This window comes from Phodopus roborovskii, unplaced genomic scaffold (genome assembly GCF_943737965.1).
Source record: "Phodopus roborovskii unplaced genomic scaffold, PHOROB, whole genome shotgun sequence".
NCBI classification, from domain to species: domain Eukaryota; kingdom Metazoa; phylum Chordata; class Mammalia; order Rodentia; family Cricetidae; genus Phodopus; species Phodopus roborovskii.
The window spans coordinates 750,460-776,328 of NW_026125865.1; the positions used below are offsets into that span (position 1 = coordinate 750,460).

General features: G+C 39.3%; 1 protein-coding gene across 2 annotated transcripts; it reads right to left on the reverse strand.

Moving 5' to 3' along the window:
• Window positions 1-1,173: 1,173 nt before the first annotated feature.
• Zc4h2 (zinc finger C4H2-type containing) lies at window positions 1,174-25,062 on the reverse strand. 2 transcript variants are annotated; one of them, XM_051178861.1, is made up of 5 exons: window positions 24,841-25,062; window positions 7,253-7,433; window positions 5,513-5,685; window positions 3,976-4,138; window positions 1,174-2,593 (listed from the first exon to the last, which is right to left on the reverse strand). In XM_051178861.1, exons 1-5 carry the CDS (start codon window positions 24,891-24,893, stop codon window positions 2,480-2,482), a joined length of 684 nt encoding a protein of 227 aa, XP_051034818.1. In that variant the 5' UTR covers window positions 24,894-25,062; the 3' UTR covers window positions 1,174-2,479. The 2 variants fall into 2 exon arrangements, with proteins under 2 accessions (XP_051034818.1, XP_051034819.1); XM_051178862.1 differs by having other exon boundaries at window positions 7,253-7,424; window positions 24,841-25,059.
• Window positions 25,063-25,869: the final 807 nt, after the last annotated feature.

A 25,869-nucleotide genomic window follows, 5' to 3' on the forward strand; every position in this document is an offset into this window, starting at 1 on the left:
TTGTTGGTGGGAATGCAAATTGCTACAGACACTCAGGAAATCTGTGAAGAACCCTCAACAAACAAACAAACAAAAACCTACCATATGACCAAGCTCTATCAGTCCTTGGCATTCATCTAAAGGAATGAACAACATACTCCTCAAATACTTGCTTAGCCATGTTCATAACTGCACTATACCCAATAGCTAGAAAATGGAAACAACTTAAAAGTCTGTCAACAGACAAATCACAATAAAAATGTTGTACATATACACAACATACTACCCAAAACAACATAGTACTACGCTTTACTCTGTAAAGAAATATAAAACCATGATGTCTACATGTAAATGGATGGACCTAGAGACCACAAAGCCTCATGTTTTCTTTCATCTGCAGTTTCTTGCTCCATATTCTCAGATGTAAGTACACAACATGGACAAACTAAAGAAACCAGGTGTGTATAAAGGTACCATACAGGGGGTGTGGGGCGGGGAATAGCAGGACACAGGTGATATGAAGTGGTGGGAAACAGAATAATGGTAAGGACCTCCAACTGAGGAGATGGTAAGGAGGTCAAATACAGAAAAAGGAGGAACAAGAGACAAATATCACAAAGGTTGTTTGATAAAGGTTTGAGTCATCATTTTATATTTACCTAAAATCACACACTATTCATACACACACACACACACACACACACACACACACACACACACACACACACACACACATTAAAGGAAGTTAAGCTACTTGAGCCAACAATGCTCTCTACAAGAACAATGGGCTAACAAAAACCTTCGTAGCAAATCCTTGGAAGGGCTGGTGAGGTAGATTATGAGAGCCATAGTTCCTTGCCTGAGTCTGCTTTTATCATGCTCCCATGTTTTCACTCACTTGGGTGGCATGGATACAATCTTCCCCATATTCTTAACTAGTCTCTCTAAGAAAATCATAGTGAGTCTTGGCATTGGGGTTCTGTTCTTAGCCTGCACTTCCACTATAGCCACTGCAGGTAGCATTGCTCCAGCCATCTGTCTGTCTGTCTGTCTGTCTGTCTGTCTGTCTCCAACCACATGCTTCCATCTCCTGGTCACATCCCTGTAGCCCACTCAGTCTTTTTCATTTTCCCACTCTATTATTACCATTGCTGTTTTTGTTCAGTAAACAGAATGCACCCAATTAGCACTTACTCCAACAAATGAACATTTATTTAAAAGGATTTATGAAATCATATCATGACACTTACTTTCAAAAGGCAGAGGAATCTTTGATGTTTGGAACACATATTATTGCGACTCAAAGTCAAATGTTAAAGAGAAACAGGATAAATCTCTCCCTCTTCTCCCCAGCCAGGGATAGAGACCTAGAGCTAAATCTTTTTCATCAGTCAGCTCTGATGATATCCCGTAGGTATAAGAGTAACAAGACTAGGAGGCTTGGCTTTGATAAAGATGAGAGTGCTGTAGGGCTTGAAGAGCTTAGTGCCTTTTGGGAGGGAAGAAAGGTCACCTACATGACCCACAGAAAAAGAGTGATCAATGGCTTCCTTAACTGAGGCTACATTATAGAAGACAGACCCATAGGGAGGAAAGAATGTAAAAGTAAAATCATACCCCACTTACATTTATAAAATGATTGGCATTCATGTAACACTATATCCACTTCTAGCCTCCCAATGATATACCACTCAGCAGGTATTAGACTGATGGTTTTTAAACAAAATTCAATACTAAAATCAGCTCAGGATTTCTCAGCAATTCCTATACTATAGCCATCAGACCTAGTATTTTAGGCAATGAACTAGGTGAGACATGGCATGAGCCTGGCTCCCTAATGTTACTGTGGGAAATTTCTACTGATTAGCAACCAAAAAAGTATAGGAAAAGACAGATCTGGGGATCTCAAGATGCCCAGCCTGGTATGAAAGAACTTGAGTACAACTGGAAGACTTTGATGGGACTATGGGACAACACCAGAGCCTCACAAATTACTGTAAGAAAGAACATGTGTCTAAGTTACTCCTGGGCTTTAATGATGAGCTTAATATTGGGGAGATATATGCATTCAGCTCATTGGGAAGTCCAGTAAAAATAAAGTTGTTGTCCCTTCAGAACCTAAGGCAAAAATAGAGGGAAGGAATTCATAGAGGCTTTTTCTTAAAGCAAGACATGGACCTCTTCCAGTCCTTACACCCTGCAGCTCATTAGGTTCCAATCCTCAGGAAAAAAGAAAGAGACAAATTCCATACTAGGACAGTAGTTGAAATGTGAGCAGAAGAGAAGGGGTCATGAGACCCAGGCATCAGCACCCAAACCACAGCGGTTCTTGAACCCGAAATCCCAAGAGCAGAAAGAAATAAGAGCAAAGAGAGAGGGGTAATTCCTCCAGTAAATTAAATAGAAGACTCAGGAGAGGAAAGAAGAAAATCAGGACTACTATCACTCTGGCCAAGGGGAGGGTTTATGGTCAACAGAGGTCTAGCCCTTCACCTTCTCTTCATTCATCTTGCTTCCGTTTTGGCTTTTTGGGGTTCCGTGACCGACTCTTGGCTTTGCAAAGAGGGCATATAGGTGCATTTCGATGAATCTGTTGGTGACATGACAAGCAGGCCTAGTGGGAGTAGACAGGATAAATAAAGTTAGTGTAGTCAGATTCTTCTAAGCAATGGTTCAGACTGTAGATACTCAGGGGCCCAGAAAACAATTATAATTTCCCACTTGGAGGAACAATTATCAGTAAGATGCAGGTAGAAATCGTGCTATTGGAGACCATAGATAGACCGTAGGAGTGAAGGATATAACATAGAAAGGGGTGTAGAAAAACTGTATGTAATATTAGGAAATAAAATAATAATTACATATCTATTCAGCATTACATCACAACATTACTGGCTCATCCACATACTACCAATTTTTCTTGGACAAGATGAATTAGCAAGCATTTTTCCATAGTGACCAAGGTAGTAAATACTTAGAACTTAAAAAATATTTTTAATTAAAATTGTTTGTGGGGGGGTGTGATATGTGTGCATGTGCACATCTGTGGAGGTCTCCCAGAACAGCTATTGGAGTTGGTTTTTTCCTTCCGCCATGGGATTCAGGAATCAAACTCAGATCATCATTGTGGTGGTTCATAGTTACATTAGACATGATCTGTTGCAATTTTTCCAACTGTGTTTTATGTTAAAATACAACACAAAACTAGGATGTGGTGACACATGCCTTTAATCCCAGCACTCAGGAGGCATAGGCAGATCTCTGAGTTGAAGGCCAGCCTGGTCTACAGAGTGAGATCCCAGAACAGCTGGGACTATACAGAGAAACCATGTCTCAAACCAAATCACAAAAAGATACAACATACAAATCACCAGACATGTGTATGTGCACCAGTAAATCATCAATGAAAGCATATAGCATGTCAGATTCTACCTATAGGATATCATGTACTGGGCAACCACTCTAGTAAAATGTCTGTTTGACTATTTACTATTGACCTGATTCTGTAATGCTTCACTGATAACCCACAAATAGTTTTTACCTAGTATGAATGCAAATTAATTCCATCAGGAAGAAAAGGAAATCATAAAGGACAAAAATAATTTCGGCATAGAAATTTCCAATTTTATTTCAGCATTTGTTTTCAACCATGTAAACATCTGTTTGTCAAATATACTTAGACTCTGACTTGTGATTCTGCTGGGTGCCTCACTCATGAGATATGTTCACTACATATTTGTGTAAAGAAGAGCTTTCTAACCTTTAGAAAATTATATTTTATCAATGCCTGCCAAGCTTCCTGTATCCTAGTCTCTATGGGAATGTGCAGCAACAAAAGCAACATGAATTCAACAAAGCATCCCATCCTCTGTGTTCCAATCAAATGTTGTTTAAGTAAGATCTAAAATAAATAAGGCAACAACCTCAAACAGCATATTATCAGCTTCCCATTGCAGGACACCTTGTCTCTTCCAGAGTCCAATCTAGCTTACTCACCTTCATGGGTGGAGGCTGCTGTCTGAAGGTGGCTGTCTGTCGTGTGTCCTGCTTCCTGGCCACTTGGAGTTGTTGGGCAGCTGCAGCTGCAGCAGCAAGGGATTCAGGTATGGGGGGTTCTTGAGGTTCTGTCTGCCATTCTGCTTTCTGCTTCTCGAAGTAACTTTGGGGATGAAAGACATTGGCTGGATCATTCTGGAAGCAAGAAGAACTTTTTCTCCTCTTAAAGACTCTATGCTAAGGAACCAAAAATTGTACCTGGATCTTCTCTAGAATGGTACTACCCTCCCTATGGCACATGGCTCTTTCCCCTAATTTAAGAAAAGCAGTGTGTGAGGAAAAGACACATGCATGTGACAGGGTTCAAGCAGAGGGTTTTTGTTTTGTTTTTATTTTTTATAATAAGGAAAAGGGATCATAAAAAGGATAAAGGGAAGAGGAGAGACCAGCCTCCAGAGACAGGAGGAGCAGGAGATAGAAGAAAGGAAAGAGGGGGAGAGAAGAGAGAGCGTGAGAGGGCTGAGAGAAAGGGAGAGAGGGAAACAGAGAGGCAAAGAGGGAGAAGGATAGGAGGTGGGCAGGGCCCTTTTAAAACAGAATACAATGAATATGCACAAGTTGTGCTCTTAGTGGCTGCATCTGAGAACACAACCTGTCAGAACCCCAAAGACATGACAGTAGAGATTCCTGAATACTAGAACTAAGCACATTATTAGTAGGAATGGGAGACATTTTTCTTGTGAACTCTGATAGATGCAGGTGTCATAGAATCTTTGGGCTAGGAAGATATTTAGACCAATTCTCTATTTGATGGTCATTTGCAATATTCTTATTAAGCCTGTTTATATCCTTCTAGGAACAGGAAGTTCATACCTCTACAGGCAACCAACTGTACCTTTAGGATATATTTCCTCCTGTTGGGCTGAATTCTCTCTTTAAAATGAGCCTAGCTTTTAACTCTGGGTTTTGAGATTAAAAGACATGCTATGTCCTGGAGAAAATTGCATATCCTTGCATGTTTCCAAAGGTTTCCGTATACTCCTCTTAGAAAGTGACTTCTTTAAATTAATAGATAAGTAATTTTTAAATGTTATATTAAATTTATTTAATTATGCATGTGTATGTGTAGGCAAGCACGCCATGCTACCATGTCATAGGACCGCCTGCAGAGATTCATTCTCTCCTTCCACCATGTGGGTCCAAAGAACTGAACTCAGGTCTCCAGGGCTGGTAAAAAGCCATTGTACTCCCTGAGCCACCATGCCAGTGCAAAGATAACACTGTTACATTTTCAAAAATTGCACAAAGTATCTTAACGAGCTACCTATTAATCTTCATCTCATCTTATTCTTATATGTCAGCATAGAGATTTGATGAAGGTCATGCAAGGAATTAGCCACTTACAAGCCTAAGAAAAGGACTATGTACTCAGTCTTTCAGGTCATGTACATATTAATGTCCATCTGTGTCACCTTTCACCCCACAGCTCCCTTCTGTTACATTGTGTTAGTTTGGTGTCAGAGGGCAGGCAGCTTACTCCAAGGAGAGCTTCTCTTCCTCTTCACACAAGTCAGGAAGCCTTTGCAATCCCAATGTCATACGTAGGGCATCCACATGTTCTTTCAGTGGTTTATACTCATCATGAAGCCTCCGGGTCGACTCTAGCAACTTGTTTAAGTCATTTTCAGACTGTTTGATGGTGTTTTCCATCTGGAAAATAGAGCAAGGTAGAAACAGAAAAGATCGAAAGTTCTCAGAGCAGTTTAGTAGCTGAACAGATGATAGCACAGATTCCAGAGGGAGAGCAATGTATGTTCAAGTTCCCTATGTCTTTTCTACATGACTGATCAAACCTCAGTTTCTTCATTACTATGATAGTGAAAGGTTAATAGTGCATATCCCATGTAGTCTTAGTAAAGATTCAATGATCAAATTCATGCTAAACACTTAATATAGTAATTAACAGGGTAAAGGCTCATAAAATGATGATTAAATTACTCAAATTAATAACACCTCATATCTAGAATTTCCTTTAGAGATCACCTAGCACACCTCATCTAGATCATCTCCTTCACTTTTCGAGGACAGTGAGCTGAAGCTCAGAGAATAAAGGATTTATTTACACAAATACTTCTTATAGACAAAACCTATACAAAAACTTCATGACAGTTACATTTTTCTCTATGTCAACTGTTTTCAAACTGTGGTTGTCACACTTGCATCCTGCTACCTCTATCCATACCCCCTACCAGCAGCTGCAGCAGCAGCATTACCATTTAAGAACTAAGAATTTTACATTCTCAAGCCCTTACCTAACATATGTAACTAGAAACTCTGGAGTAAAGTTCAACAGTTTGTGTTCTAATAGGCTCTCCAGTTGACCCTCCTGCTCTAGTCTGGGATGTACTGGCCTGGATTCTCAACCACTCTTGAAAGCACATGATTCATTCTATTGATCCTATACAAACAGTTAGCATGTACTAAAGCCTACAATTCCCTCCAGGACACCTAGAAGCTGATGCTCTCTAACACGTAAAACCCCAAAGGTTTATTATAAAAGACCCGTTTATATATTTTCTAAGGATACTAGGCCTGACAATATTCTAGAAGTGAGTAATCCCACAGAAATGAGTTTGCCGAGAATGGAAACTTAACTCCATCTAAACGATTTTTTTTAAAGACATTGTCATAGATTATAATGATTTGAAAGGACCTCACAGGTAAACACTTCCCACTTCCTGATAAAGGAATAACCAGTAGAGAAGTTTAGACTCTTCACAAATAACTCTAAACAAAGGGAAGTTTGACAGCTCAGCAACTTATTCCCAATATTTCAAGAGTTTCCAAATGGCAGTCTAATGAGAGAGCCTCACTTTGGTAAGCAGACTGAGATGATCTATTTGGTCTTGCTAGAAGTTTTTAGCATTTAAAACTATCCTCAAGAGGCAGGCATCTAGTCCACTTTTCCTTGGCTACTTCTTAAGCTGGAGACTTCCAGACTGTGAACATGTCAGAACCAAATGAACCCTTGAAGGTCAGTTTGCCTCTTTTGTAATACAGGGAGATAATATGATGCTCAGAAATGAAGGACTTGTCCATTGTTAGTCAGGGACATAACCAGAGCTGGCCTCAAAACTCCTGGAATTGTCTACTCTACTATTGTGGTTCCTTCTCCCCTGAGCTGGCCACAGCAACATCTAAATGAAAAGTAACAACATTCTCTATTAACTCATACTTAAAAGGTCCATAAATAGACTCTGGGCAATGAGTCACATACCACATTAATATCAGCATGGATCAGTCGAAGTTCCTCCACATGGGCCATCTTCTCTTGTAGCAGAAGATCCATCTCCTGTTTGTATTCTTTTAGGTGCCTCTCTTCTGACTCCAGTGCCTCAAACTCAGCCTTCAAACGGGCCTTGATCTTTTCCATCTGCAAAGTCTTGTTCCTGAAATTTCTCAAGAATAGGAAACAGGTCAGAAGGAGAATGGAGGAAGAAAGAAACAGAAAGCAGTTAGGCTTTTCCTTCTAAGCTATCTCTCTAGCCCTTTCTTTCACAGTCAGAGACAACCAGAGCCTCAAACTTCAACCAGACTTTCAAAAGGGCCTTTATCTTTTTCATTTCAGAGAATTGTTCCTGAAATTTCTCAAGAGGAGGGCACAACAAGCCAATAGGAAGATGGTAGAAGATAGAAATGGGAAGCAGAGTCAGGCCTTTCCGTCTATGTTATCTTTCAAATCATTTTTAACAGACAGCGATGACTAAAACAATCTCAGGAAGAGTTATGAGAGTCTTTCTAAGCAGAAAGGCTCAGTGAGTTACAAGTGAGGTAAATTTTATTGTCTCAGGACATTTGCAAACGAGAGTGCAGATTCCAGCTGTGGGATTGAGTGAAGGAAGAATACTATTGGCCTTTAATGAATATGGGCCAGAGATGCTAAAGAGCCTCTCACTGCAAATAAAAGTCTCCCACCACAAGCCACTCCTATCAAAGATAGCTAGCAACAGTGACCTTCTGAGGAATTCAGAAGAGGCAATGTCCAATATACTTTCTTTAGGGAATAAAATGTTTTATATGTGTGATTTCCAAAGCAATAGCCCACATAGCCTGTTAGGCACATGTAATGGTGGCTACTATAACTAAAAGACTGAGTTATAAATTATATTAGCTTAATGAATTTAACTTTAAACTTGTAGATGATGGTTCTCATACCATGTAGCATACCTGACTGATATAAAAATTTTCCCTTATGTTGCTTATGTCAGGAACAGTAACATAGTAATGCAAAAGTAACTACAATACCTGCATATCACACACTACACTATATTACCTTTGAGTATGAAGAACTCTCTGGAGCTGAGGACCGAACCCAGGGCTTTGCGCTTGCTAGGCAAGCGCTCTACCACTGAGCTAAATCCCCAACCCCGAGTATGAAGAACTCTTGATGTAGCTATTGACCTGTCTTATAGAGGAACAATATCTAGTTTTATTGGGAAATTATTTATTTAGACCCCTTCCTGTCTAGACTTCTATTTTCAACCTCTTCTAGATTACACACAGAACATCTGGAACTCTGCCTACTTCTATCCCAATTTTAGAGATGGGAAACTGATAATCAGAGTGATATCTTACCTTGATTCATATAGCAAGTGAGTGTTGGGTTAAGAACCCATTTATACAGGCATATACACATCATGAAAAAACATGTACTTTAAACTCATACCTGGGTATAAATGGTGGTTCTGCCCTTCACTAGATTTATGACTTTGGATAATAATAACAATTAAATTCACATTTTACTATATTTAATGAGTATGCACAAAGTAGCAAACACACACATACACAAATATGTCCAACAAATATTTATGTAACACTTGTCCTCTGTCAGTGAGTAGAAGACAAGGAAAAACAGTCCAGGTAGTGAGGATGGCATAAATGGAGGCCCTAGAGCAGAAAGATACAACACATTAAGGAACAACTAAAGACAGATTGGCATGACTAAATCTGAAAGAGGGAGAAGGACCTAGATGAATCTAAGGATTGCAGAAAAGATCAACACACAGCTGTGATGCTGGGATGAGTTAAAGTCTTTCATCCTTAGCTAAAAAGGGATTCTTACATTTTTAAATATCAAGAAAGTGCCATTATCCAATTAACTTCTTTCTTAGCTTTGACTTACTCAGTACTAATGTGGAAATAATACTATCTACCTCACATATAGTGTGGTAGGGATTCAATGAGTTACTGGTAAAGTCCCCAAACTATGTGGTACATGATGAGCAGCCAACAAATGATAGTGTACTGCCCCACTCTGCTCAATATTTCAGCCATGATTATCTCCTTCATCACAATGGTTCACACATTTTACAAGACCTTACAATTACTATGTGTGTTCTCTGAGGCACAATACTGGTTACTAAGTATAGAATAGCATCATTAGCATATGCCATCTTATAAATATAATATGAATAATGACCTATTAAGGAGACAAAAAGCATTCATAGTCTATCATCAGTCAAATAAAGACGGCAATAAGACCTTCACACAAATCCTTTTCTTCCTTTTGAGACTCATGAAAGGATGGAATTCTCACTGCCTTGGACCCACTAGCCAGTCTGAGGGCCGAGATACAGGTAACCTACCTGTGTACCAAAGCCAGGTCCTTCTCAACCCTGGTTGAATTGTGGATGTTTTTTCTGAGACTGTGACCTTCTCTTGACATTTCTTTCTCCCTTGGACCCATAAGACACTGAAACCCTAGCTCCAAGGAACTTTCTATCAAGTCCATGTAAAGGGAAGACACATGTTACTTTTGTTTATTCCTCGGCAAAGATCACCCCCACCCCAGCAACTCAGGTAGCCTTGCATCTGCTTGCAAAGGATCATGACTTTCTCCTGGCCCCTCTTCCTCCTTTTAGGACTCAATCCCCAAACCCATTCCCTGGCAGGAACCCTCTAGCCTGTCTGTATGCGGTAGAAACACAGGTAACATACTTAGGCTTGCTGGCAAGACTCCTTCCAATTCCAGTTGCCACTATAGATGTTTGGTCCTGATCCATACTTCAGGGCCAGACAGGCCCATACAGTATGCCTGACCCTGCCCTGTCTGAACACTTCTCAATTTCCAGACCCAACTTAGATCCCACTGGAGGGCAGCCCGGTGAGACCTACATGCACTTTTTTTTAAAAAAAAAAAAAAAAAAAAAAACTGTCAGCTTGTACTAAGTAGCAATTCCTGTGTACCAGCCAAGCTTCCTATGTCCACATCAAGCACACAATGAAAACAAGAAGTCCATGTGTCCAGGTCTCATTGCAAAATAATATGAAAGTTCAAAGACAGTAATAGTTCCCACTTCCACTACCCCCCAATCTACCTGTCCTATAGAAAATTTATCTAAGAACAATTAGATTAATCCCAAGATACAGAACTTTAAAAACCATAAACTTCATCAAAGTGTTTAAAGAAAACAGAAACAAACAGCTCAGTGAATTTAAAGAGAATTAACTCAAAGTATTACCCAAGAAAAGACAAACATAAGGCTAAATAAACTAACAAAGGTAATGCAGGACTTGAAATTGCAATTCAATAAAGAGAGAGATTGAAGAGCACTCAATATAAAATGAAGATGGAATTTAAAAACTGAACAATACAATTAGGAAACTCAAAGGAAAGCCTTACAAATAGAGTGGTAGCCAAATCAATCATGGACAATGCAGGAGGTTACCATTCCAGACCTCAATATATCAGTATTAGAGCCAAAATAATAAAAAAATAACATGGTAGTATCACAAAATAAACATGTATACCATTGAAGCAAAATGAAGATCTGAATGCAAGTACACACAACTACAGCCATTTAATATTCAACAAAGAGGACAAAAGATACACTGGAAAAAATATAGCACGTTGCCTCAGTCACTGTAGGTTTATATGTGCATCAGCCCTGTTGTGTTTAGAAGCCTTGTTTTATAGTGGCCTCTACCCCCTCTGAATTTTACACTCTTTTTGCCTCCTATTCCACAGGGTTCCATGAGCTCTAAGGGAGAAGGTTTTGATGGAGACACCCCATTTTGGTCTGAGTGTTCCCAGGGCTCTCACTTTTTTGCATAATGTGTGGCTATGGGTCCCAGTATTTGTTCCCATTCACTGCAGGAGGAAACTTCACCAGTGGGGGCTGAGCAAAATACTCATGAATGAGTATAGCAAGATGTCATTAGGAGTTGTATTTGGTTTTAGTGTAGGTCCCTGGGTTATCTTGTCTTTGGTTCTTGGTCATCCAAGCAGCACTGAGTATGGGTTTGATCTCATGGAGTGGGCCTGAAGCTTTGTGTCACCATTGTACTAGAGTATCTTGGAGGCAGGACATCATTATAGATTGATGGGTTTGTAGCTGGGTTGGTATTTATGTTTCTCCTTTAGTAGCATGCAGAGTACTTTCCTGTACCAAGAAGATTAGCTCATGGGGTGAAGGCTTTATGTAGGAACTAGCTTAACTCTCTGTGTTCAGTTAGTTGCTTAAGGGTTGTCTTCTGCAGTAAGGCTTTGCTATCAGTTTGCGGAGATCATTCTATATAGCCTTGGCAATAGTCTTGGTTGTTTGGGGGTTCCCACTGGGACTTCTATGGACAACAACTCAATTAGATGTAACTGATTCCTGGTACTAGAAGCTTCATTTGGTAGCAAGAAATTCCCAGTTGGGGCTCTGTCTCCCCTGTTAATTGGCAATTTCATTTCGATTGACCAAGTCAATTCTTATAAATGAATGCATTTAATTGGAGGCTTGCTTCAGAGGGTTAATCCATTATTATCATGGTAAAAAGACAAGCATAGCACTAGAACAACAGCTAAGAGCATTACAACCTGATCCATAGGCAGAGAGGAGAGAGGGAGGAAAAGTGGGAAGAAGAGAAGGAAAGAGGGAGGGAGGGAGGGGGATGGAGGGGAGAGGGAGAGAGGGAGGGAGAGAAAGAGGGAAGGAAGGAAAGACTGGGCCTGGTGTGAGCTTTTGGAATCTCAAAGCCAATCCCCAGTGACACACTTCCTCCAACAAGGACTCACCTCCTAATCCTTCACTAAACTGTCCACCAACTAGGAACTAGCTTATGGAGGCCACTCTCATTCAAACCAGCACTTCAGGAAAATAAAAGAGAATATTTCAGGGAGGGGTCAGTACAGAGTACAAAAGCAGGGTGCAAGTGATCTGAAGGGAAAAATCAGAAAAATAGACAGAAAGCTTTAAATAGGGATGGAGGAAAAAAATGAAGGAGAGTAAATAACAGTAAAGATATTATCTGTAAAGTCATAAAATGTATTATCTACATAAAATAGCTATAATACATATAAGTCTATATAAAAATATACATACATATTTTTTAAATGAAAATTTCCCATCTGGGCTGACAATGCTTCCCCCCTAAACCATAACAAAAACACAACACCAAGTATGAGAAACCCTCTTTTGAGTTGTTGGTCAAGGTTTTACAAGAGATTTCCAAAATGTGATAGCCTGCTTCTATTGCCCTTGGCTGACCCCATCTCCAGAGGTGGATGGTATGTCCCTATTGCTAAAGACACTATGCACATTGGGCACGTGTCCCATCAGATCTAAGCCATTGCATATGACCTAAAAGCTTTCTCCATGAAGACTAACTTTCATGGTACCAGAAGGAGCCATTTAAGGTTCCAAAAAAGGAAACAAGCAACATTCCTACCCATCTATGATGCTTATGAAACACAAAAACGAAGAGCATGACACAATAACCCTAAGGGTGCAAAGGTGGCATCTATAACTTGGTGGTAACCAACAGTTCTCTAACTGGAATTGAGACCCACTCTACTAGAGAGAAACCATGCCTCTAATTTCCCGTGGTACTGGAAATCTAATTAACTACTCCATGCTAGTGAAGCCATGGTTATTGGAGACTCTACAACCACCAATTTAGACCAGCATAATCCCTAACTGCATTCTAAATATTTATCATTATATACACAGAGAAGTACAGTTCTCACCATTCATCAAGGGAATTTCTCTTTGCAACAAAGACCATTTACAGAAAACCACAACTGATCAAAACTCAAGATGTGGTACCTAGTCCTACCTACAACACAACTCCTGCACTTAAGGCTCACGGATCACTACAGAGGATTGAGAGGTGGGGGTTAGTAAGGGGATGAGGGTTTTTAAGAGCCAAAGGAAAGGAAGTTTGCTATCAAATTGTGTTTCCTAGAAATGTCAGAGGAGCCACAACAATGAAATCTCCCAAATATGACTGCTGAAACATGACCTGAACAAGGATGACACCAATGGACATGGATGGGGGAAAGCTCAGAAGGCCCCAACCCTAAACAAAGAACTATAGGCAGTAAATGAATGCTGAGACGGGGAGAAAAGTCCTCCCCAGGGAAGAGCTCCCCAATATGATATCCAATATCAAATGAGCAGCCCTGAAATCATATACAAACAATAACATTACACAGACTGAGAAAGTTACATTTATATGTTTAGAAATATATAAATGTGTATAACACACACACACACACACACCAGTTAAAGAAAACTGCCCTTGAATTTGAGTGAGAACAAGGACAGTGTACATGAGAGGGGTTTAAGGGAAGGAAAGGGAAGGGGAAAATGATGTAATTATATCATAATCTAAAAAAATATGAGAAAATGATACTTCATTCGACCTTATCCTTTCTGAGGAATAAATGGGGGAGGAGGGAAGGGGGGCAGAGCTGTGGTTGATATGTAAAATGAATGAATAAAATAAAATAAAACATAAACAGAAAGAATTGTCTCTAAAATAGACTACATACTAGGAAACAAACACATCTTAACAAAAAAAAAAAAAAAGTTGAATAATGCTGCAGATTCTGACTACAATGCAATAAAACTTATAATCAATATAAAATAAATTGGCAGTAATTACACAACCTCATGCATATTAAATAGCACATTACTGAATGAGCAATGGACCAAAGAAGAAATTTTAAAGACAACCAATAAGGAAAATTTTAAAAATTCATGGAATGAAATGAAAATTAAAACACAACCCCAACAAAATGGTATTATTCTGTGTTTTGTTAGAAGGAAACATTAGTTAAGAAACACAACACTTAAATTAGTGATAAAGTGCTTGCCTAACATATATGAGCCCCAGGGTTCTTTTCCTGGCAACACAGAATGTGTTATTTTTATAATAACTTTGATAAATTATAATAGATATTATATCTGTGGAGCCTACTATATTGTAGCAACTGCCCTAGGAATTTTATATGCTATGAAAGGTCATGCTCAACCACCCATACACATAGATGTGCAGAGCTTCATTTTTAAGGACAAAATGTTGAGACTGAGAGAAATGAGTAGAAATGAAGTAGAAAACTCAGTACTATGAACCCAACCATCTTCCCATCTATAAACTCCTGCAACATGAGCTAGTAGGCTGAGTTCTGGTCCTAGCTGACTTGTCAATTATTAGGGTGATAAAAGGAATATGTGGAACTTTTGGGAATCTTGAAAATTCTATATGAAAAGTATGACTCAGGATAGCCTGTACAGAGGAACTGGATGACTACATGAGATGTCTTTGGACTAAAGGGCCCTAAAGTTGAGGAAACCATCCAAGTCCTTAAAGGAATCTCTGAAGGAGATCCTCCCAAAAGACTAAAGAACAGCTGGTAAGGCCAGGGCATGGCAGGAATGTTTCAAGGTGCTCCCTTAAAGTATTTTCAGAATCCCAAGAAACATAATCTTACATAAAACTTTTAAAATTCGGTTCCTGAGCTTTCTAAGATATATCTTCTCCAGACATAGCTCTAGAAAAAGAAATGTTCTCCAAGAAAGAAAAAAACAAATCAGCTGGTCGCTAAGTGATTTCTTTATGCCTATCATGAAAGAAGAAATAGCATTTGTTAGGAATAGGGGTTATCACAGAAACTTTATGGGCTCCCCTGTGACAAATTTCATAACAACTCAAAAGTAGTGCACATTCAAAAAGTAGGGATGGACAGCTAAAAACTCTAGGGCCTCAGGATGTGTTAACAAAGTGAAAAGAAACTAATGAGTGGAAAGTATAGACTCAGATTATATTTTAATGGTATAATGTGCAAGACCTTACTAGCGTGTGGCTCTTCAAGAACTGGGCCAAAAACAACAACATTGCTTGGAAACCTTTTAGAAATACACATTCTTTGTCTTGGCTCAGTATCTACTAAATCAGAGACCTTGCAGATGGGTCTCAGCAGCCTTTAATTAAGTAAGCCTCTGGGTGGAACATTATGCATGCTAAAGTTTGAGCACAGTATGCTAAAGATTTTGAATGTGTGATATCACAGAGGCAAGAGAAAGAAAGGACCTCCAGATTGGTGGGTGATTGCTATGATAGGGGAAACAGAGAAAAGAATGCTTGTAGTATGGATGGGCAAAGAATTCTGTTGGTATTTGTGTGAGAAGCAAAAGTGTTAGCTAGGTGTCCAGTTGGATGTTTGAGTTTGAAACTCAGGAAAAAGAACAAGTGCCAACTCAGATCAGTTGCAAGTCAATGTAAGTGATAAGCCTCTGCTTAATATGCTTAATACAGTAGCTCTGTGTATGGCTTAATGCAGATATTCTGTAAATGACACTGAGTGAATTAAGAAGAAATCAGCTTTTCTTGCTTCCTCTATTCAGGTAAGAACATTCTTCAAACATCAAGGGCTCTGTACTTAAAGTTAATCAGATTATCTGAAAAGCAAACAAACAAAGCAGCTATTAGGAGAGAAGCACAATAGTATGCTTTTAAAGACGGTTGTGGCTCATTATCAAGTTCCAACTCCTTTCTGCGCTTTCTCCCTTGGTCTCCACTATTTGGACTGACTTTAAGTCTCAAAGGTCCAAGTCATCCTAAACTTGATCTTGTCCAAACCTTGGTGCTGAAACAGTTATCAAACCCTGTACAGAGAATGCCAGAGCACTAGCTGAAGGGTGATAGGAAGGAAGGAAGGAAGGAAGAAAGGAAAGGAGGGAGGGAGGGAGGGAGGGAGGAAGCAGGGAGGGAGAGAAGGAAAAAAAACAAGCAAATAGAGAGAGAACATACATTTTGGCTAGTTTTTATATCAACTTAACACAAGTTAGGGTCATCTGGTAAGAAGGAATCTTAATTGAGAAAACATCCCCACAGGATTGGCCTGTAGTCAAATCTGTAGGGCATTTTTTTGATTGATGATTCATGGGAGAGGCTTCAGCTCATTGTACATAAGGCCATTCCGGGGCTGGTAGCCTTGGGTGCTATAAGAAAGAAAGCTGAGCAAGCCATGGGAAGCAAGGCAGTAAGCAACATTTCCCCATGGCCTCTGCATCAGTCCCTACATCCAGGTTCCTTCCTTGAGTTCCCTGATGGACTGCTCACAACTGTAGTGTGAGCAAAATCAACCCTTTCCTTCCAGAGTTGCTTTTGCTCCTGGTGTTTTATCACAATAATAGAAACCCCCAACTAAGACAAAACAAATATCAATTAAAAGCTGCATAGATCTCTTTGTGGAGCTTAGGCAGACTGATTCCTTTGATCTGAATCATTAGAAAAAAAATTGGGATAAAAGTGCCATTTCATTTGGGTCTTCCTTGAAAAATAATGAATAGAATTCACAGGAACAGAATGAGAAAAGAGCAATCTAGCCTGAAGGATCTATGCAGGCAAAATATTAGAGGATGGAAATACATGAAATAGAAATGAACTTTTGTATTACTAAAAGTGAAAAAAAAAGAAGTAGTCACAGGTAGGATTGGAATGGTGGACCTGGGATGGCATATACTGCAGTTATGATTGTCATAGTAACAATGCCAGGCAAATGTATGTCTAATGGAGAAACAACATGAAATGATTGATCCTTAGCCAAAAAATGAATTTCACACCATGACACACATGCACACAAGCACACACAAAGCAAAAACAAACAACAACAATGCTTTCCCAAAGGTATGTTTACCATCTCTTAAGCAATGCATACTGATAATGTATCTTTTAAATAAAAATTGAAAATACTACTAGAAACTGATTAAAGCTATATGCAACCTACTAGTGGGCAATGGCATATGAGTTCAAAATACTGCTTGCTATCCAAGAAGATAAATCCATGGAGTATTTGAGAGAAACCATCAAATCTATTTTATGGAGGTCATTCTTATAACATTATGCATGGAATTAAAGACAGAGAGGAGACTAGAGGACGAGAAATAATTCTGTAGGTGGAAATGAACACAATATCATAAGTATTCAGGATACTGATGATGAAGACCTGAAATAGGCAGTGAGTGTGGGGGTGGAGATTAGGACAGGAATTTGAGTGAAATGCTAAAGGTAGAAATATAAAGAGAAACAATTAATAAATGGGACCTCTTCAAACTTAGAAGCTTCTATAAGAAAAGGACACAGTGGACAAGACCAAACGGCAGCACACAGACTGGGAAAAGATTTTCACCAATCCTATATCCGACAAAGGGCTGATCTCCAAAATATACAAAGAACTCAAGAAACTAGTCAACAAAAACCAAATAACCCTATTAAAAAATGGGGTACAGAACTGAAGAAAGAATTCTCAATAGAGGAAATCAAAAAGGCTGAAAGACACTTAAGAAAGTGCTCCACATCCTTAGCTATCAGGGAAATGCAAATCAAAACAACTTTGAGATACCATCTTACTCCTGCCAGAATGGCTAAAATTAGAAACACCAATGATAACTCATGTTGGAGAGGATGTGGAGAAATGGGAACACTCCTCCACTGCTGGTGGGAGTGCAAACTCGTACAGCCATTTTGGAGATCAGTATGGCTCCTCAGGAAAATGGGAATTAGTTTACCACAGGACCCGGCAATCCCCCTTTTAGGCATATACCCAAATGATCCATGTCCATGCAACAAAGACATCTGTTCAACTATCTTCATAGCAGCATTATTTGTAATAGCAAGAACCTGGAAGCAACCTAGATGCTCCTCAATTGAAGAATGGTTAATGAAGATGTGGCACAACACAATGGAATAGTACTCTGCAGAAAAAAATAACGGTATCTTGAAATCTGCAGGCAAGTGGATGGCACTTGAAGAAACCATCCTGAATGAGGTAACCCAGTCACAGAAAGAGGAACTTAGTATGTACTCACTCATATATGGATTTTAGACCTAGATCAAAGGATCACCAGCCTATAATTCACACCACCAGAGGAACTAGGATACCAGGTGTATTCTAAGAGATTCATATAAAGTCCCTCACAGAACCGGGAAGGGACAAGTCCCCCAGAGCACAGGGGAAGTGGGGGGGCAGCGAATGGAGAGAGAAGTAGGAGAAAACCAGGGGGGGAGGAAAGGAAAACACGTGATACCAGGAAGACTGAGCCCAGTTAGGAATAGAAGACAGGAGAGGAAGAGGGAGAGAGAACATAAAAGAGGGAGCCAATATTGGTTTGAAGATAAAATTGAACACAAAGAAAGTTGTAGAGAACTACAAGACTGCCACCAACTACAATCTGAGCTTCCATGGAAAGGCTACCATAAATACCCTTCCCGGATATTGAGATCAACAACTAACTTATCTATGGAGCCCTCATCGAATACCTGTTGCAAACAAGATCAAACACCCATACATAAACACTGAGTCGAACTAGAACCCAGATGCAAATGGAGAGGACAAGACCAGGTTGCAGAAACACATAGAGACAGCTTACCTGAACAAGGAGGAGCTAACGGGCCCCCAGACTGATAGCTGGGAAGCCAGCATGGGACTGACTCAGGACCCCTGAATATGGGTCTCAGCCAGAAGACTGAGCGGTCTAAGAGACCTCAGACAGTGGAGCCAGGATGTGTCCCTGATGCACAAATGGGCCTTGTAATTCATTCCCCATGGAGGGATAACTGCCTTAACCTAGAGACAGGAGAGAAGCCCTAGTCCCTACTTCACATGACCTTTCAGATCTACATGACCCCAACTGGATGGCATTCCTCTACATATGGAATTGGGGTAGGGGGATGGGATGGGAGGGTGGTTAGGGTGCATGTGAGAGGACAGAGAGGGTAAAAGGGAGGGGGGAGTGAAGGAGGGAGGGAGGGAGAGGGAACTGGGATCGACATGTAAAATAATAAATTAAATTTTAAAAAAAAAATGCTTTGATTCCAAAATTTATGTTCAAGGACAAATTACTAGGGAAAAGGATTTCTATTTTTGATTGCACAGAAAATGAAAAGATGTGGATTCCTTCCAGACTAATGTGGTTTGATCAAGCCAGACAGCCTGAAACAGAGTACCAGGTGATCCTACATTCAAAACAGCTGGACAAAGCAGCCTTACAGACTACAGCTAGAATTTCTGCATCTTCTTAGAATCCCACGTGACAGTGCCCCTTACCAGCAGAAAGTAGTTTGGAAAGAATGACGCCCAAATTCCCAAATATTGTCTATAAATGTTTGTTTTCATTTAAATGGGCTTGGTTATAATAAATAAATAAATAAATAAATAAATAAGAAAGTCAATGCTGACTTTTAGGTTTCAATATGAGGTAAATGTAACAGGAATGACAATGACTAAATTAAAATGAGTTTTGAGAGGAGCAGCTCAATAGCAGTGGGAAGTTATGAAGTCATAAAGAGTTGGCCAAGATTTGCTAAATTTGTAGAACACCCAGCTTGGCAGGCCCAGTAGACTGTGGTGTACATGGAGGGATGAAGCTTGGAAGGGGATGCTAAGTAGACATGTATACATTGGCAACAGGAGCATGTTACAGATATATTGGCATATGCATGAGGTAGTAAAAGGCTCTCATTTATGTATGACAATAACACTCCCTTTCTGTGTTTCATTAATGCTCTCCTCCTTTTTCCTATTTTCTATTATATTTGCTTTTGTTTCATTTAGGTCTTTCCTTTTTCTTCTTCACCATTACTTGTAAGACCAGGAAACCAATATAGAAAATAGACCTATGTATAATTTGAAAGCAGATTGTTGAAACATAGCATTGAAATGCAGTAGAGTTTCTGCTGGACACCTGATCAAGGAATATACTCTGTGGGGGAATCCATTCCTCACACCTTCTTCCATGGCAAATTATGCCTTTGGTGTGTGTAATAATCAAAATAAATATGCATTCTTCTAGACATCTATCCATATGTGTATCTTAGTTGGCTATATTAAGTGAAAATGCCACCATTGTTGCTAATATAGTCCAAGAACATTAATGTTTTAACAAAACAGATTTTTCTTTTTAAATAAGACTATTAAAATAATGGTAATCATAATTTAGAACAGTTGAAGAACTATGAATGGTGGAACGTTACTTGGATTATCAGTATTTATAAAGGACACTTGAAAATGGCACTGCATGTATGTATCATGTAAATAGAGTATAAGCTTTATGTGGGCTTCAGGAATTAATTAAACTTAGATTGATATGCTTTCCTGGTAAGTGCATTGTCCCACTGAGAGAGCCCTCTTTTTATTGTTTGCAGATTTTGTTTTTAACCCACAATCTACTTGTATCATTATTTTGAAGAGAGTTTGTTATAGACAGCATATAACTGAATTGTTCTTTAGGAATTCATTATACAAGTCCATCTTTAGTTGTCATTGAATTATTTATCTTTTTTTTTTTTTTTGAGGGATGAAACAATGGTTCAATAGTTAAGAGCAATGGATGCTTTTCCAGAGGATCAGGGTTCCATCCTCAGCATCCACACTGCAGCTAATAACCATCTTTAGCTCTAGTCCCAGGGGATCTGATGCCTTCTTTTGTCCTCTGATACACTGCATGCATGTGGCACACAGACATAAAATTTGGCAAAACATCCATGTTCATGAAATAATAAAATGAAATATTTCTAATTATGTAAATGTATATTATGTGAGTTTAATGTGTTGCATGCATGTACATGCTATGGAGGCCAGAGAGAACATTGGAACTGGAGTTATAAGCAGTAGTGAGCCACAAATGAATCAAGGTCCTCTACAAAGTTAGTCAGCACTTTTGACCACTAAGACATCTCTCCAGCCCCACATTATCTACAATAGAATTATTTATGTATAAAAACTGCATCTGCCTTTTAACTTTATATATCCTGTTTATTTTCTGTTTGGGAGTTTGTTTTTTTCTTGCTTGATTCCTTTTTCTTTTTAACCTGCCTTTCTCGTGTGAACTAAACATTTTTAGCATTTCATTTTTGTTTACTTTTAATATTTTTGAGTGTATCTCTTTGCATAATATCTTTAGTGTTTGCTTTCAGAAATACATTATATATCAGAATTGATTAATATCTTCTAACATGTACTACACAGCTTCAGTGAAATATATTATATTAGCTATTTAATTTGCTTTAAATTCACCTATTCATAAAACAGCATAAATATTTCTGCACGTACACTGATATTATACTGTAATTATGTTAGAAAATTTACTTCAAGAGGTCTGATAGGAAAGAAGAGGACCAGAGATAGGGGGAAAAGTGTGGGTATGGAGGTCCACATGATAAAAGTATATTATATGCAAATGTGAAATGTCACTGTAAATCTTTACACATTAATATATGGTAATAAAAATAAAAGAAATTCACTTCATTCACCAAACATAATTAAGAAAACTCAAAAGAAAAAGTAAAGTCAACTCTATCATGATTTTGCTTACTAAGTTTGGGCTTCCTGGTGTTACAAAGGGTTTTTTTTTTTTTTTTTTTTTTTTTGCTTCTATTTGAAATGTTTTTGTCATGCTTTCACAGTATATCTGCTGATATTTCCAGCATCTGAGGGTGTCTTCAGTTATAAAGTATAAAATATTATCACTGCACATTCTATGCTGGTAGTTCTTTTCCTTCAGCACTTGAAAATGCTGTACCTCTTTCCACTAGGACCTTGATATTTTTCTCTTGAGGATTTTGCCATGCTAATTTTCCTGTCATAGATATAATTAGGGGATTAGTTCTTGTCACCTGCCTTTCTTTCAAGACTTTTTCTTTCTCCTTCTTTCTCTGAAGACTGATTATAAAATGCCTTGGAGTAAGTTTCTTTTTGTTTGATCTATTAGTATTTGTTTAGCTTTTTTGAACATGGAGGTAGTTTTTCCTTAGTTTAGGGCAATATTAGTCCTTATTTCTCCACCATTTCTTCATTCTGTCCTGTGTCTCTCCTGTGAGAATTTTTAAAGTTTAGCAATAATAGCACAATAATTTCTCTTGCTTTAGATTTAAGCTAACTCATTTTTTCTGTCCATTCCACCTTATTGTTGAACCTATCTGTTGAATTTTTAGGTTGTTCTAAAGATCCCCTGACCATCTTCTTCATAGTTTTTGTTGTTCTTGCTGTCAGTACTCATCTATTTGCTTTCATTTTATATTTTTTTAACTTAAGGGACAGTTTATTTGGGCTTATGGTTTCAGAAAGAAAGTCCATAATGGCAGAAGACATATGGCAGCAGGCAACAAGAACAGGAAGGCAAGAAGTATCTCCAGCCTCAAACAGGAAGGAGAGAGAGAAAATTGGAAGTGCCCACTCTCTGGACCTGCTACTCCCAGCAAAACATTTCCTCTAGCAAGGAACTGACCACTAACTGACAACCAAGTGTTCAAATACCTAGGCCTACTGGGAACATTCTCATTCAATCCAACACATTATACTTACTAGCTCTCATAGAGTTACAATAATAATATAATGCAAATTGACATGTACTCCAACTCCAAAAGTCTCTGTCTTAACATTTTCAACACTGTTGAAAAGTCCACAGGTCTCTGAACTGTGCTTTTTGTATGCTTATATGCTCCCAGTGGCTGTAGGTTCTACTGAAGGATTTTTACAATGTATATTTTAAAACTCATGTTAGATGATTCTAAATCTGAGGTTTATTAATATTGGCATCTCTTCATTTTCTCATCCAAGTAGAATTATTGGTATGGTGAGAAGTTTTTCAATATAAGTTGGATATTCTGGATCTTACTTTAATCTTTCATCTTAGTAGGCCTCCTTATACTCTCAACAGCAACCCCATTTTACACCAGGTCTTTCTTGACAACCAAGTGGTATGTCCATGTTACTGGACTAGAACTTCAGCCTTCTTTCTAAATCTCTCTTGCTACTGTCTAATGTGGTTGGGGAATAGAAGTCATGGCTCCTGACTTGGTGTTAACTGAAAGGGGTCTTTTTTTCACTGGGGATTAATGACTTTGAATCAAAATAGCCCCTTTCTGCAGATAAGCTCATTTATTCACAAACACACACACACACACACACACACACACACACAGAGAGAGAGAGAGAGAGAGAGAGAGAGAGAGAGAGAGAGAGAGAGATTTGTAAAATACATGCACATACATTTTTTTAAGACAGGGATTCTCTGTGTAGCCCTGGCTGTCCTGGAACTCACTCTGTAGAGCAGCAGGACGGCCTTAAACTCAGAAATCCACTTGCCTCTGCCTCCCAAGTGCTAGGATTAAAGGTGTTTGCCCCCACCACCTAGCTAAAACAAGCTAATTTTAAAGTCTACAAAGAGTAGAAGACTGAAGCTACAGTCTTTCTACTCAAGGGCATAATCTTTTCATTAGCTGCACCCTTAGCATTCTCCTGAACCTAGAAGTCTAATTTCCTATCCCCTGATGCTTTTGTAGAAAAAGACAGCAGCAACCCTTCAATGGGAAACAGTCAGAAGAACAGAGCCTTTGTAGGCAGACTCCATTCCTAGAAAACTGTGGCATTGTTAAGCTTTGTGAATATGAAAATTCACTCAGATTCTCCAATCCTCCATTTTTCCACTTACAGCAAAGGTCACAGGGCACTTTCCAAAATGGTTGGGGGTGTGGGGGCGGGCTGGCATCCCAGGGGTTCAATAAATGATATTTTTCCTTGCTTTGCAAAAGAAAAGACACAATCCCTCCAAGAAGAAGAAGAAACCAAGTTCTTCACTACCATTACTATGTGGAGATCCCACACACATATCCCAGAGGCTAAATCTCTTGTCAGATTTGTCAGAGTTAAATTTCATGACCTAATTTCTTAAAAAGATATACCCTATATCTCTTTTTTCTTTCTCCATGTATCTGAAAAACACTCCAGATTCAGGGACTTAGGCAGAGGCGGGGAGGCCCACATAGTCAGCCCTTGAGGTTTTCTGGGCTGGAATCTCACTGCAATATCAAAACTTGCTTGCAGATAACTAACCTATCAGAGGTGTGACAACTCCCAGTTTGTCAGACCTCTAGCTCTTGCTCACATTCCCATAGCTTGCAACCTCCTTCCAACCTCAGGATAGGAATAAAGTGAAAGAGTTCCAGAAAAACAAAAGCATCCCCCTCCCAAGGTTCGTCTGCATCCCCAGCTAATAGTCACAGAAAAGTTGCAAACTAAATAGCTAGGCCAGCTAAATTGGCTCTCAAAAAGGCTTTCCCAAGCTCTGGTCATGAGGCTGAATGCAAAATCAACTTTTATAAAGCAAGAAGCGAAAAGCTACTTATACTACACAAGTTTTTTTTTTTTTTTTTAATCTATGAATGCCAGCTTTCAGCTTTCGTCTCCATACCAAAAAGAATACAGTTGTCTGTTATCTGGTGACCAGTTTCTGGTGTCTCCCTCTATTCTACCTCAGCTACATCTGGAAAGACATCGCCATCTCCTCCTTCCCTCTGCCTCTTCCACCAACTACCTCCTCTAGACTCGATTTCAACTTACCTTTGCCCCCTCATTCTTCATCTCATCTTTAAGACTGTAATGAATGGGCCCCTTTACCGTTCCTCTTCGCAAGTAGCTCAACAATAGATAGTTTCCACAGAAAAACAGTTCTCTTTGCACCCAGGGATGCCCGGGAAGGGGGGGGGGGGTCGCGGAGGGTGGATGGATGCCGCATTAAGCAGCGAAGAGCTTACCTGATCTCTTTAATGCTTTCCAGTTTGCACATGATTTCTTGTTCATCTGCCATGCTTTTCACTCTCAATTTCACGTCCAGAGAATTGTAAAAATGCACCAGCCAAGGGATACAATAGATACAATACAGCCACCTCCTACTGGTTTGTGGCTTTGAGCCTGTGTAGCAGGAGCTTAGGAAGGCCTGGGAGCTGTAGTCCACAGTTCCAGGACCGACCAGGCAACCCGGGTGACATTAGAACTACAACTCCCAGAAGGCCAAGCGAAACATTCCTGTTCCCTTTCCTGTAGCGGCACTTTAAATCAATATGTCACAGATAATTATGTCAAGATTACGAGGAGTGCAAGGGAATGAAGATGTTTGTCCTATCAGTGGGCGGCAAAATGGGGGAAATCTCGAAAGCAACTGGGAAGATGAAAAACATACATTTTATCACGGGCCTCGGGCCTCATGCCTATGCATCCCAATAGGTTAGGGAATCTTTTATTACAGGATACCCTGGGCTGGAGAGAAACTAACTGTAAGTGATTTAGCTTCCAAAATGTCAAGTGCTCTAGCAGCTTAGGGATTGACATTGAAATGTAAATAAAGTGGAGCTGAAAATAAGGGGGCGGGGAAAGAGGAGGACAAAAGAAAGGGGACTCTTCAAAAGAAATAGGAAACTGGGCTTATGGGGAGGACCTCTTTTCCTTCTGGTTCTCCATCGATTGAGCTATTACTGAGTTTATAGTTTACCAGTCAATGAATGATGTACTGAAGGGGCCACTGACGAGTCAAAGAAAATAAAAGCAAGTTCTCACCTTTGAGAAAGAGAGACTGAAACATAATGTATTATACAGTGTACAATGAGATGTCACAATGCAGAGATACATAGGTGAAACCTGAACAGATAAGATTCAAATATGTTTTAAAACTAATAGTGTTCCAGAGAAGAGTGAGATTTCTAGGAGGCAGTAGCTTACATAGAAAATGAAAAAGGCAAGTGGTCCATGGAACCTGGAGTATAAGGTTCTTGGAGTGGTCCATTAGA